General features: G+C 41.7%; 1 protein-coding gene across 1 annotated transcript in view; it reads right to left on the bottom strand.

The window, feature by feature from the left end:
• Nucleotides 1-15,357, bottom strand: part of CARS2 (cysteinyl-tRNA synthetase 2, mitochondrial (putative)) — a 35,913-nt gene that overhangs the window by 17,025 nt on the left and 3,531 nt on the right. Inside the window, exons 3-8 of the mRNA XM_009997969.1 lie at nt 14,399-14,470; nt 13,629-13,734; nt 12,828-12,911; nt 9,992-10,121; nt 7,058-7,191; nt 1,869-1,936 (exon numbers count right to left, since the gene is read on the bottom strand). Of these exons, the coding sequence (XP_009996271.1) occupies nt 1,869-1,936; nt 7,058-7,191; nt 9,992-10,121; nt 12,828-12,911; nt 13,629-13,734; nt 14,399-14,470 (594 nt within the window). The remainder of the gene's footprint in view (nt 1-1,868; nt 1,937-7,057; nt 7,192-9,991; nt 10,122-12,827; nt 12,912-13,628; nt 13,735-14,398; nt 14,471-15,357) is intronic.

Raw genomic sequence — 15,357 nt, 5'->3', positions numbered from 1 at the left:
TGGTGATGGCAAGTTTGCAACACTGAAGCTCAATTGAAATAGAAAATCATATGGAGAAGTCAATACAAGTGAGAAAACTTGGAAAGCGTCATTTGCTGAAAGATGCACGTTTCAAAATTTAGCTTCTGTGACCAGATTAAATCAGCCTGAACACTGAAAGCAGCAAAGTGTCAGTTATGTGCTGTCTCTCATGTGAAAAAAAGGAAAGAACTGAAGGAATCAGGGTAACCTGAATCAAGAAACAGACAGTGACATTAACTGGTTTGATGTTGCTTCTTTGTTGTGGGGGGTTTTGTTTGTTTTTAAAATAAACTCAATATATCTGAGTGTACCCAGTTTTTCCAGAAGCTTTACACTAATACACAGAGGTAGAACAATAGGAGTAAAGTAGAGAAATAAATTCAAATTTGGGAAAGGACCATTTGAAGAGGAAAAACATCATTCTGCATTTGGTTAAAAATGGATCTCAGGGAAAGTATCACTGCCCTTTCAAAGTAGGTTGCTTGGCCATGCATTATCACAAGGTGCTTGATTTTGGGGGTCAGAACTAATAGATATTTAAAAAAAAAAAAAAATCAAGAGAAGGGGACAAAGGGGAGGGAAAACAGGGAAGACAGACATGGAGGACACAGGGTGGCCATGCCCAGCTGAAGGCCTGGAATGCCAGAACCATGTGGAAGGGGCCTCCCCTCTTTCAGAGCAGGTGTAGGAGCTTCCACACAGGGCTTCACTTTCAAGATGCAGGAAGGCAGTACAGGAATAAATTTGTTTCACTGGACTGCAAGTTGCTTACAGAGAAGGATTAATCCTTGTTAGCCAAGTCAAGGAGCAGAAATTAAAGGACCCACAAAGGAAGAGAGTTTTTGTTCTCTCAATGCAGGGAAGTCCCACTGCAGACATGGATGGGAATGTTTCTATACATGATTTTTAACTGCATGCATTGCATCCATGGTCACTTCTCCACTCTGTCCACAATGCCTGCTGAGACTCAGGAGATTTCTGTGAGTGATGGGCCATTTTCCAGGGGGAGACAGGGCTTAACTGTACCCAGATAGCATCAGGAGAATTAAGAATAAAGCAGCTCATATTGAACTCCTTTTTAAAGGGATTTTAATTAAATCTTCCAAGAGGGCGAAGGGGAACATATGTGCTGAAACAGCCTCTCAAGCTTTGTCTAAAGGAAGGAAATCACCTACTTCTAGCAATAGGTGTCACTCATCATGAGAGCACATGCCTAGCAGAGAAACCCTGCTCTGGGCTACACCACAGAGCTTGGGACACAGTAAAACAGGACACATTGACACGACCTGTAGGTACCAAAAGACAAAGCTCTCTGTGCATCAGCAAGGTGCCTGTATAAAAATAAAGGAGAATATGAGAGGCCGCTGGCATAGAGCAGCTGCACGACACCTGATAGCTTCCTGACAAAGTGCTGACACTACCTCCCATTTCACCTGAAGCAGAAAAAGGAAAAAACAACCACTCTTTACCAAGTCCCAAAAGCATATGGGCTATTAAGAGCAGACAGAGAAGAACACAGCACTATAGAACAGAATCATTCAGGCTGGAAAAGGTAATAGAGTTTGCCGAGTTCAACCACAAATGTATCATGTGTCTGGTATTGGCCACGAATGCTGCTCCTACAAACTCTCTTAGGTCAGCAAGAGCCAGTTTACAGGCAAACCCTGAGACCAAGCAGGTTTCTACACCCAGATCCACGATAACTGCTACACCAGGGTGAGAGACACACTCTGCTTCAGATCTTTCACTGCTGTGCACGCACATGCTCCAGCATTTTCTCAAGAAGGCTGTGATTAGTATTTACACATTACAAATATACATTGCTTCAATTCACAGAAATAGATTACCTTAATTGTTACGTAGTTTTTTAATGACTTGGACATTTTTTCTTTACTTCCTTTAACATGCAAATGCCCTAGAACAAAAAAAATTAATTAATTAATCAGGATAAATGAGCATGCTTCTGAATGGGGAGCAAATGAGAAAGACTGCACTGAGACACTGGGAACACTGGGGGCAGCATGTGCTGTGATATATATTGCCAACCATTTCAATGTAACCTATTTTTCAATAGCTTTGCCTACAGTCCTTCACATCTGCCCATTCTCAATTTTGGCCAGGTGAATTTTAAAACACAGGAAAATAAAATGTTTCAAAAAAACCAACCCACAACACCATCACCAGAGTGTCCTGGTTTGAGCCAGGATGAAACCAATTTTTCTTTTTACTGATTTTTTTTTCCTTCAGTAAGCTTTCTTTTAACTAGCAACAGTGTGTTCTGCTAGGCTGATAAGACAGTGGAATGTTTTTCTAACTACTGAGGCTTCAAGGCTGCACCTGCACTCTGCCGGCTCAGACACTATGGGGAGATCTGTGACCCCTCCGTAGGAGGCTGAGTTAGACGGACAGCAAAATTGGCCAAAGATATTCCATTCCATATATCTACGTAAGCTCAGAGGAAGGTTAGAGATCACAGAAGACAACTTCCTTCCTTCTTCTTCTTCCCTTCTCTTCCGTCCACGGCCAGCGTCCGGGGAGGACTCTGTTCCATCCATCACCGTCGACCCTTAGGCTCGAGCTCTCCTGACCCCCATAACTCTCTGCTCTTTTCCAGCAGCAGCTCCGGGATTCCTCGGGACTCTTCCCAGTTCAGGGAAGTGCTGTGGGAGTTGCTGGGGTGGGGAGAGGCGAGAGGCTTTTGCCCATACCTGAATATATCTGTATATAATTGTATATATTTTCTTGTATCATTCATTAGTGTTTTAATTAAAGCTGTGTAGTTTAGTTTTCAATCCAGACAAGTCTCTCTCTTTTTCTCTCTCTCCTTCCCTACCTGGGTGGGGGGGGAGGGGATTGAGAGCGTTGTTGTCGGACCTGAGTCAAACGGTGACACCAGAGACATTAAGAAGAAAAACACAAAAAGTCTCTCTGCTCAGAATTGATAATAAAATTATAAAAATAAGCAAGCAAGGAAATACTTTTCAGTCTTCACAGAAAAGTACCTTACCTGTTACTCTTTATTTCAAAAAATATTTTAAGACCTTTAAGAATCTTCCAGTGATCTCAAATTACAGTATCTCAAACAATTTTGTCTACTTATTACTCGCTGGTAACTGTTACCTTGATTTTTTTAATCCAAAAGCTTATTGTGCTGGTTCAAAATACCTTACATGCAAAATTAGTATTCTACACAGTCCCTATTTCTCCAGACTTTGGGAAACTGAGATAAAAAGAAAGGGGAAGGGAGGATGTAGCTATCATGACTAACTTGAATTAGCTTATTTTAAAATGCAGTCTCTCAGGTAGAGCTTTCAACAGCCATATGGACTGTTGATTTGCAGGGCTGTGGTATAGGAAAAAGGCAGTAACCATCTCATGTAGATGCTCGGCATGTAGAGAGCATGTAGAGCTCGGCTTCTGGACTAAGAGTTCTGTCAAAGCAAGACAGGAGATGGGCAAACTCAGGCTGTACACTCCTGGGCCTCACCCACAGCACCACGACTGGTGGAAAACATCAGTTATTTACAGCACCAGGGAGATGCCAAATATGTAGCTGATAAAAGCAGCATCCTTTCAGAAATTAATTGGTCTCTCCTAATCCTGTAAGTTAACGAGCACTCTCAACTAACATGCAATTTTCAGGCCCTTCGTGAACTGCAGAATCCAGCACTTAATCATACTTAGAGGCAGAATTTTAAGCAGGAACTTTTCTTACTCATTAATAACACATCAGCACTCTGTATTTTTTCAGATTCGGCAGTCCAGTGTGACAAATGCCTCAGGGTGTTCTGCAAGCACAGCATAAGATCATGCTTCTGCTTTTACAGGTGGTGATGGCAAAGGTGGCTTTTCTGGCTCAGCAGCCCAAGCAGCTGTCTGCATTTTGTGCTCCTCCTCACACAGTGCTGCTTCTGCAGCCTTGCCTGGCACCCCTCTCTTTCACAAGTGGGTAAAATCCCCATTACACTCATCTGGATACAAAAGGAACATGCTCAGGCTTGGTAACAGATGTGAAGAACATCTGGTTTCACTTCTTAGCTGTTTCTGACAATGATTCCAGGCAGCGCAGATTCTCCCTAAGAAGGCTACCTCTGGTCCTACCCCCATCATCTGGAAATTTAAGTTTGCACAACACACTCTGAGGGGAGAAGGAACAAATCAAGAGACCTACGGATTCAGAACCAGATCCAGCAGATACCTACGATCAAACCAAAATCTCATTTTCATCACATTTGTCCAGCCTGTTGAGGTAATTTTCACCACTGTGTGGCTAAAGCCAGAGCTCTCAGTAAGAACATTTGTGCCATCAGAGGCTATGGACACCTGCAATTCTTGTGAGTTAAAAAAACCCCAGAGACAAACTCCTCCTAGGAGAAGGGGAAGAGCCTGGGTAGAATTGTTACTATTTTTCTTTTGCAAGGGTGCCTAAATATTGACTTACTTAACTTTAGGCAGCAGAGCTTAAAATAGTTCCACTGTGTTTTCCTAATAAGGTTCAGGTAACATCTGAATTTGAAATAATATTCCTCTTCAACAGCTTCAGCATTCAGAATGATTTCATTAAAGAATCACAAAATACAAGGATTTTCATAACTTTGGCTTGGCACTCTTCCCAGAGTACAAGTAGTCTAAAAATAAGGTCCTTATGAGGAGATTTATCCTCAGTGCAGGGATTTTCTTCCTCTAATGGGGATTGCTCCTCCAATTCTAAGCCTGCTGAAATTCTGAAGTCTGTTACCAGAATAAATTGTTTCTGAAGCTGATTCATCTGCCCTAAATAATTCACACTATCGTCCTCCAGCAACATTTTTTGACTTAATGAAAGTAATCTGTCAGCTCCTAGAGAACCTCAGTGTACAAATTGCCCTTGGAATTAAGTTATTTTCTTTTCTTCCCATCCCCATTTATTTTTTTTTTAAAGAAAAATTTACTCCTCTTTATTCAGTTAGTTTCAAAGAATATTTCGCCTATGGCTTCAATGCCAAGCTTGAAAAGTCACTGGCTCCACCTGGCAGTATCCACTGCATCCCAGTGCAAGTTCACAGCATTTCCCCACACTCCAGGAACAAAGCACACCCTGGAGGGTGTACTAGCCTCTGGACAATTGCAACAGGCTCTATACTGGGAACTGAAACTGGAATTCAATATTCAGGAGTTAAGGAACCACATGATGAGACTCAATGTCTCCACTTTTCTACAGAGCCGAGGGGTGACTTAATCTTTAGGTAGCCCATGGATGTCACAGACCTCCTTGTCTCTACCCACCAGCAACCTCACTGATCAGAACAGATCAAAGCATCTGACTCATTTGGTCTTCAGCATGAAACTTGTTCCTCATTTTCAGCACTAGGCATAACACTACTGGTGGATAAAAAGGCTTTCCATGAAAATTTTAATAGTTACAGGTATGTCAATTGCACACACACACATCCAGTGGTGGCTGCTGCAACAAACGCCCGCAAGCCTTCCCCCACATTTCATACCACACAAAAACACTCCAGCTCTAACATTTCTCTGCAGGATCACACCTTTGTGAGCTATGATGCTTCATCAGTTCATGTATCTTAGCATTCTCTCCATTCTTATTTTCCAGTAGTACAGATGTCTTTATTTACATTATTAAAAGCCTTTCACTGTATTTATAGACACAGGGTATTTTATTCTGAGTGCTACTGAAAACTTTTTAAACCCACAAGAAACTGGTACTGAGACACATTGGAAAACAACACTGGCCTACTCTGCTCTCCTCACCCAGGAGTGCAGTTCAGACTAGGATTCACCTGGCTGGAGAGCAGCCCTGTGGAAAGGGACCTGGGAGTCTTGGTGGATAATAGGCTCCACATGAGTGAACAGTGTGCTGCTGCAGCAAAGAAAGCCAACAGGATGCTGGGCTGCATCAACAAGGGCAACACCAGCAGAGATAAAGAAGTCATCACCCCACTCTACTCGGCAGTTGTCAGGCCCCACCTGGAGTATTGCATTCATTTTTGGTCCCTGCTCTACAAAAAGGATGCAGACAGACTGGAGAGGGTCCAGAGAAAGGCCACAAAGATGATCAGAGAACTTGCTCTATGAGAAGACGCTGAGAAAACTGGGTTTATTCAGCCTTGAGAAGAGAAAGGCCTAAGGGAGACCTTATTACTATGTTCCAGTACTTAAAGGTTGGCTACAAAGATGATGGAGACTCCCTGTTTACAAGGAGTCATATGGAAAAGAAGGGGGTAATGGGCACAAGTTGTTCCTGGGGAGGTTCCGATTGGACACAAGAGGTAAATTTTTCACCATGAGGACAGTCAAACATTGGAACAGTCTCACAAAGGAAGTGGTAGATTCCCCCACATTGGACAGTTCTAAGTCTCAGCTTGACAGGGTGCTGAGCCATCTCATATAAACTATTGTAGTACCTAGAAAGGTTGGACCAGATAATCACTGAGGTCCCTTCCAACCTGGCATTCTACGATTCTCAAGGCTTTTAAAATGTCACAATCAGCTACCTACCCACCTGCCTTCACCTGCCAGGGTTCTGGGGTTCTAAGACAACAGAAATTCCTGGGTTTAGGAGGACTACATAAGCATATATAGAAAATACCAAGTATTTTCACCCTCCTCCTGCACGACTGTTACAGAACAGTCCTGCCAAACTGCTAGAGCCAAAACACAATTTAAAAAGAACGCCTGTGACAAAGAGTACCCTCAAATTTTGAGGAAATGCCTATGAAAGGGAATGAGATTATGCAGGAAAAACTCTTCTTTCCACATTTTTAAGTAGGGTGAACACATGAGCAATGCACACACTGTCATTATTTGGAGATTTCCCCAGATGAAGTTCAGGAATATTTCTTGTAACTGCTTTATTAATAAAGGCATTATTCTACAGTTTCACTCTCATTTATCTCCCTTCACTTAAGACAGGAATTTGGTCACTGTAGCAGACCATCCGCTTAGGTTTCCCCTCATACTTCATACCACACAAATGCCAAGCTTAAAAAAATAATAATGTCTACAGGCATCTTAGGTAATTAATATCTTTACTTACCAGAATGCAAAAAGTAATTTCCCCATTGCTCACACTGATGATACACCTCACACTGTGCAATTTCATTTTCATGATGAGGAAATGCAAGATCTATTCCACCGGTATGGATGTCCAGTTGCTTTCCAAACACTGCACTGTAACAATATTTTCCTGATCGGTAAGTAGAACACTATAAAAGCTTTTTGTGAAAGAAATACAGAAAAGAGTAAGATGAAACAACATAAATTTAAGGGTTAAATTTAATGACTGCAGTTTTAAAACAAGACTTTACACAGATCTTGGATACCAAAACTGCAACAGAACTTGTATGGACAGGACCCATATCTGCCCACAATTAACTCCCCTTAGTAGGAGCAATTATTTTTCTAACTTAGATTAAAGAATGGCAAGCAGGACAACTCCTTTCCTTGTCCTACTACAGTTTCAGTATCAGACAGCTGCCTTCATCTGCAAGCCAAACAAACCTGAAGCAATGTACACTTCTGTAAGTGTGGTATTATTCTTTATCTTGTACATTTTCTGTAAGAATTCAAGCAATACTGTACACAGTCATGGTAGAAAAATGCTTAGTCCCATACTATTCTAATGTCAAAATGTCTAATGCCAGTGCCCCTGATCTCCCAGGGCCATTCCTCTCATCCCAACAGAACAGCTGCATCTGCGTGGGTCCCCCATGGGCTTGCATGGCACAGACCTCTCTGCAAACACTGGTGGCTGGAAGCAAGTTACTCATGTGGCTACAGGGCAGACCTAGACCCTTTCTGGTTAAACACCGCAAGTCAAGGCTGCTATACTCTGCCCACTGTCCCTTGCTAGGTCATGTTGCCTAAGGTAGTAACTTCCATTTGCAAACCTGTTAAACAAAGACAACATTTAACCACGGGGAGGTAAAACAACACTAACTGCGCAGAAACCAGGGACACTCAAGCTGGGGAAGGTGCAAGGTCTACAGAAGTAGAAAACAAAAGGCAAGCCCCACACACTTGTGTGCACAGACACACACAGTCTTCCTGTATGTCATTCTAACAAGTCTCTCCTGGAAGCTGGCTTGATATTAAAACTTTTGTCCTTTTTTGGGACAAAACATCCTGACTCTTGCAGAGCTTATGGCTCTGCATAAGCTTTTGGGACACTGAAAGACAAGAAAACAAGGAGAAGAGAGGAGGGAAGAAAGACCAGCTCTTGCCATTTCCCAAGCTCATACCCCCTGCTTCCTGCTGTCTGCTCCAAAACCAGCTTAAGCAGAGATCTTCCCAGGACTGGCCCCAGCTCATGGTCTCCCTTGTGCCATCTACAAAGGAGTACTGGCCACTTGATGTTCCCTCCAAGAAAACCATTAAGAGCTGGGAAGAAAGGAGAGACCAAGCAGAGGCAGGAAGAGCAGCCCATCTCACCAGGAGGGAGCTCCAGATATGAGATCAGATCCAAGTCACCACAGGTGGTTCCCTCCTCCAGGGCTGCACCGCAAGACCAGCAAGCCCCTCACTTATCTTCCCCAGGCATGCTTCAAGGTCCTTTCAAAATCACTTCACCTAGCTTACCTACAGTGCTTTGAGATCTTTTGCAAAACAGGCAGGTAAGTAGCTATTGGTTAAAATAGGCCTTGGGCAGCTGAATGGGACAGCAAAACACTTTAGGTAACCTATCAAAATAAGCTCTCCCTATTTCCACAGTCGGTAACCTATCAAAATAAGCTCTCCCTATTTCACAGTCCAAGATTACTACACTTATTCTCTGCATGGGTCAACTCATATTTACATGCCAGGATCCTCATCCAGCTGCAGTGAAATAAGTTTTTACAGAAAGAAATGCAGACTATTAACAGCACTAAATAAGCAGATAGGCCATTCTGTAATGGCCTGGCACTTCATCCAGTGTGCACTTCTGTCTCAGGTTGCATTTCAAATACACCATGGTTTTGTGCACTTCTGTTGCTTTAAGAACTGTTTCACAGTGCTGAAACTACAGACAGAAAATCACTATTATAAAGGCTTTTCACAATCAGATAGTAATGACTAATGACCCCAGGTCCACCAGAAAAGCATCTGAAAGAGAAACCTAAAGCACCTGTTCCCTCTACTTTCTGCTTGGTTTGCAAACTCTCAAGTTAAACAGGGCTAGATCTATATAATTTGCTATTAGCTTCCAAAAAAGACTTGAGACTAATGCAAAACTAAGTACCACTATTCATCTTCCAGCAGTGAAGAGACAGAATTTCTTTTTTCATTGCACAAATTAACAGGTCATAAGTCAATAGAGTGTAGGACAAAATGCTACCCATCCTGTGGAGAAACTAAAACTCCAAATTAAAAGCAAATTAATTTAAACCAACTACAACCAAAATGCTACTAAATGCAATTTGCATCATGCCCACAGAATTCACTGCCACAGAGAAACCAGGCTATTTCATACGGTGGCTGATTTTTCAAGAAAGCTGAGTAACAGATGTTTAGCATGAAAAACGACAGCTACTGTTAAAATAAGGCTAGCAGACCTCATACATTTGCTGGAGTCAGGATGGAATCCCACAGCCTGTTTTCCTGACAGAGCACTACATGCTGGACTAGGTCTGATGGAGACAGCAGGAAGTGGAAGGGAGGCAAATAAATGAGAGATACCATAACTTTCACTAAAACTTCAGTTAGTCAGTTCAAGTTAAAACACTTGCTAATCAACTGCGTGATCCTCAATGACGTATTTTAAATACCCAAGTCTGCTCAAGAGAAGGTGTTCATACACAGCAAGAGAGCTCACCATTACAGTGGAGCAGAGTTTTTTTGGGCCACACGTGACATCTCAAATTGCACAACATATTCACATTAAAACTGGTGTTTTCTATTAATCAGAAAAAAACACTTTCAATACTGCTGCTACCACTGTACTGTGACTGAAAAGAAAAATCAGCACTAGGATTTAAAATCCAAGAAATCTGACCTTGATATTGTGGAACACTCAATGTGCCATCCAGGTCTTCCTTTTCCCCAGGGAGAAGTCCAAGATAGCTCTTGAGGTTTGGCAGCCTTCCACAAGGCAAAATCTTTACTGTGTCGTTTATCAGTATGAACTGCCAAGAATAAGCAATTTATTAATGCCTCAAAGGAAAAAAAAAAATGAGCAAATGAAAGCAAGTGGAAATGTGCACTGAGTGAATTAGTCTGATTTTTATCTCTTTTGCTCAACTTAATTCCTGCATCTTTCCTCCCTTCCCCCTTATACAGGGTTTCCAGTTTCTCAATCAACCATTTGAAAAACAATAAATAATAATAGTATGTTGGATTAGATTTCTGCAAGCTAAAAATATGGATTCAAGATTCTTTAATACATTCTATCCTTTAAGTCCTTTTGGCCTCCTCTGGTTTTACATCATTCATTTAGATACTTATCAGTCAGCTTCCCAGGACAGATTGGACCAGAGCAAAAAAAAGATAACAGAAACAACTTAAACTAAAACCTCACACACACACCAAAAAAAAATAATAAAAAAATCCAACCAACACCCCACAATTTTTTCTCTGGACAGAATTGTATATTGATACTCTATAAAACCAAGAAGAGCATGGAGATGAGAATCATACTTATTCTTGGACAGTATAAACCTTTCGGTGCCAGTTTTACCAAAGGCTTCCCTACAAAGGTCTCCTCCACAGGTGTATTTGTTGGTTCCTTCACTACACAGCCAAGGATGTAGCCCTTTTTGTCACAGTTCTGCAGAGGACATGTCGTCTCTGCTGGCTCCTAACCCCCAGCTGGATACACACCCCTCCCTGGGAAGAACTACAAAACAGGGTTCTGGACTCTGCATTTTATCCCTGACAAATACATGACCTGGCATTTGACTGATGTGGAACAATGCACTTACTTGACTCAAAGGGATCCAGCATGACAAGCAACTCACACCATTTTAAGTTCCCTTAATTGCCACCACTCATCTCTTATCAGCAGTTGACACTACATTTATTTCTTTCCTCCACTTATTTCAGACCGCTAACAAAACCATGGTGTATGACTGGGTCAGAACCAAACCCTGGAGCATTCCAGCATCAACACATTTTACCGATGAATCACAGTTATTTTGGGAGATCTATTAGATGGTCATTTTTCTTGAGCCATTCTGCTTGTACTTTATTGATATTAGAGTCAGTTTTTATTCGGAACATCATGCAATATTAAGGGAAGCGCATCACAAAAATCCATTACACCTGCTTCATCATTCAAAATTGATAAGATATAGCCCTAGTTTTAGACACTGAATCTTCATCTTGGCTCTTTTGCTACTTTTTCAGCTCCAGCTGCCAAGAATCTGTTGACTGCCTTCCTCTTTTGCCTTTTTTTGAGTATACTGCTACACAGAAGTACTCTCTTCACCTTCTCAATTCTAATCAAAACAACAGTCAAAAAGTACATTCACTTGTGACTTGAGGATAAACAGAGCAAAACACATCATCAGTCACAGTTTAGGCTGGAAAGCATGTCTGGAGATTTCCTACTCCAACCCCCTGCTCAGGACAGGTTCAGTGACAGGAGACAGCCCAGGACCATGTCCAGTTAAGTTCTGACTATCTCCAAAGATGGAGACTCCAGAGCTTCTCAGAGCAACGTATTCTTGTGTTAACCATCCTCAGAGTAAAAAAGAGGTTTATTAGGTTTAAGTGGAATTTCCTGTGTTTCATGTTGTGCCCATTGCCTCTCATCCTGTCACTAGGCACACCTGAGAACAGCCTGCCTCTTTACTCTCCCCATCAGGTATTGGTACACATGGGTAAGATGCCCCTGAGCATTCTCTTCTCCAGGCTGAGCAGTCCCATCTTTCTCAGCCTTTCCTCATACAAAAGGTACTCCAGTACTTCCATTGTATCTGTGGTTCTCTGCTAGGCTCTCTCCAGTACGTCCATATCTTTCTTGTACTGGGAATCCCAGCACTAAACCTGGCACTCCAGGCACATCTCACCAGTGCTGAGCAGAGAGGAGGAATCACCTCCATTGACCTGCAGGCAATGCTCTTCCTAATGCAGCCTAGAAGGCTGCTGGCTGTCTCTGCAGTCAGTAACTATCTCAAAATGACTGTTGACAAAATGCATTCCCTCTGAGTTGTAATGCTGAAACAACTGCAGAGTGGAGCTAAGAGAAGCTTCTGGCTGCAATTCACCTCAGCATCGGCCTGCCAGGCATTATCAGTAATTGCAAACAGATATTTTTTTTAATGAAGAAATATTGAACTGTGCAAAGCGTGCAAAGGATGCAGGAGATCTGCACCAAATCCTCCAAGGCAGAGAGAGACCTGATCAGACCCAATTTACAGAAATTACAGAGCAGCACAGCAATCCTGCTCAGGAGCCAGACAACCACAGCAAAAAACCCAGCCAAGGGCACAGGCCTGCTCTAGCACAGCCTATAAAGAGATCACACCCTGACACAAATAGGCTGTTTAGCAGTAGCTCAGTTGTAAATAATGAAAGAAGCAAATTCATCTGGTTAGCGTGCACCAGCAGGGTGCTACTGCCCCAACAATAACATGGTACATGACATCTCCCTGCATTTACTCTTAACTATCTCACTGCTGGCAAGCACAATGGCTGAGACCATCACCTCGTTATGAAGTTTGTATGTACCACTCCCACGTATTTAAGTAATATTAAGAGTCTTCATTGTTCGAGGGTATCAGAACAAAGATATAAAGGGTATGAAGAGAGACCGCCGAGTTTCCTCTTGCACTGGCAACAGTGAGTGCAAATAATGTGCTAGTACAAACAGGTTGGTTCCATGAACTTACCTGCTTCATCTTGGGTATCGGGATAAATAGTAGTTAATACTCCGTATCTTTCTCCCCAAGACTTAACATCAAAATAAACGTTGCCTAATAGAAAAGAAGTGTTTAGTTCTATAGCAAAGATGGGGCACATTCATGATGATGAGATATTATTTCCCTGAAAACAAACCAAAATAAAACGCCCTTCAACTCCCATTTGAAATTCAGAAATACTGTAAAAGCAGTAACAAATGTTTCCATATTACCAGCTTTTCAGTAACCTCACTGCACGTGCTCATTATGCACATTGGAAAAACTTCATATTCTGAAGATCTCCCCAGGTTCTGCCCTGCCCATGCACAATCAGCAACCCCTTCTCTGAAATGTAGCCTACTGCTACTCCAGTTACAATGCACTCAAATGCTTCTATAACCACCAGCTCTGCCATAAAAAGATCCACACATTATGCTTTGCAGGCACATCTTTTACAGCACACAGGAGATACCCACCTCCTGTTTAGAGCTAAGTGGTTCCCCCAGCTCACTTGCAGAAGCCACGCCAGGACTTCCCCACAGGAGCTTAGATAGCAGTTCATTAGAGTAAACAATTATATTAAGTAATGAGCTTAATTTAACTTAGAAATTGAGTAAGAGTTGTTCTGTTTACTACCATATCACCACAAATGAGTTGCTCACACCCTGACTGTTAATCAACAGGAAGAAAGCCTGGCACAGGGTGTCTCATCTGATCCCAAAACAGGATTACTAAGAGCACTGATTTCCTGTGCGTGTGCTGAACAAGGAGTGGTCTTGCTTTAAGTCTTACCTTGTGAGGTTACATAAGCTTGTCCATTAGCAATTATTGTTTTTATAAAGGAAATTATCTGAGGAATATTGTCAGTCACTCTCATATATACCGTAGGAGGAAGGACCTTAAACAAAAGAAGAGTAACATGTCAATAGCCTGTATGAAAGACACTGCTGACTTGTCCCTTCACTCTAAGAAAGGAACTTTAAAGAACATTCTCCTCAATTTTACCTTTAAAAAAAAAAGTTTCAAGTATCATATAAAGGTCATAAGCTGCATTTAAGATTGTACACACACACACAGAATTAAGCGGTGGCAAAAAAAAACCCAAACCCAGCAATTTTTCCCAGGGGCTTACCCCCTGCTTCTGACAAGTACTCTGGACAAGAAGCAAAGTCACCTGAAGTCAGTGAAAGAATATTTAATGTTTCCTATGCTTTAGATCAGGCTATTTCTGCATTGTAGTAAATGTGTATTATGTGTGAACCAAGGCTCTATTGCATGGGGAAAACAATGCTCTCAAAGAAATTCAACTTGTTAATTCTAAAGCCAGGGTTTGTTTCTGCCCTCCCTCCTTCTCCCTCCACTTTCCTTACTCAAAAGGTGTTCAATATCCAGAAGAGTATTTCCAGAAGATGGAAAAAGTAAATTAGTACTCAGTTTCCAAGCAACACTTCATCACACAAGAAATCAATTTATTTTTTCAGATCAAACTGTCAAAACCAGATTCCTTTTCAAAATAATTGCTTTAAAATCCTCTTAAAATTCAGAAGCTCAAGTATCTGTACCTTTAAGGCAGCCATATCTTGTTTAAAGTCCTCTTCATAAATACGAGCCAGAGCTACTGGTGATATATTCATCTGAAAAAGAGAGAAGCAGATGATTACTTTGATTTATGATTTACTAATCTAAAATATTGCAGTCTTTTATCAGACATTTAGTAGCTAATTGGAAGACTTAGAGAGCCCCCAAGGTAAGGGGTCAGAAAGGCTTATTCATCTAACATTCACGGGAAGGAGATGTAAGTTATAAATAACTTTAAAGGAGTATTTCATTTATGCTTGAGTTTCCAAAGTATTAATACATATATTCCAAGAGAAAGCAACCAAAGATTAAAATAATAAACTCTTTCCTTCCATCATTATTTTTCTCTTGAGAGGGTCTTGTATTTCCAGTGAGAAGATATACTACAGCGTACATGGGATGTGAAATTCATTGAACTTATTGGCAGGGGACACCAATACCACCTACATGTCAGAAAGACAGATCAGAGACTTGCAGGATGAGACAGGATATTCATATTCAGTGATTAAGAGAAATCAGCTGTTTCAGCCGATCACAGTTACTCATAGATCTCGGTACAATCAGGGGAAATGAGCTGAAAGTCAGTCCCACGCTTTGCCTAGTGCAGCACTTCTCAAGCACCTTCTCCACATCTCTCATTCATGGGGTGACAGACAGGAACAGGGATCCTCCCAGAAGTAACAAGAAAGTGCAACTCAAAAGGGAAGAGACAACTTGCACATGACAAGATACTTGTTCTCAGATACTCAGAAGAGGCCAGGGCGTGAAAGATGCATGACAGCAAAACCTGCCCTAGCAAGCAAAAGCATGATACCAGTGCTTCTAATGCGAGCTTCTACATCTTCTCTGAGAACAACCTACTGGGGAGGAGATAACACTGCCAGTCTCTCCAGCTTGCAGAGAACTGCACTGTTAACAAAATACAACCAGTTTCATCTCTTCC

Source organism: Chaetura pelagica, unplaced genomic scaffold (genome assembly GCF_000747805.2).
Source record: "Chaetura pelagica isolate M959 unplaced genomic scaffold, ChaPel_1.0 scaffold123, whole genome shotgun sequence".
Classification (NCBI taxonomy): domain Eukaryota; kingdom Metazoa; phylum Chordata; class Aves; order Apodiformes; family Apodidae; genus Chaetura; species Chaetura pelagica.
This window is presented reverse-complemented; position numbering and strand designations above follow the sequence as displayed.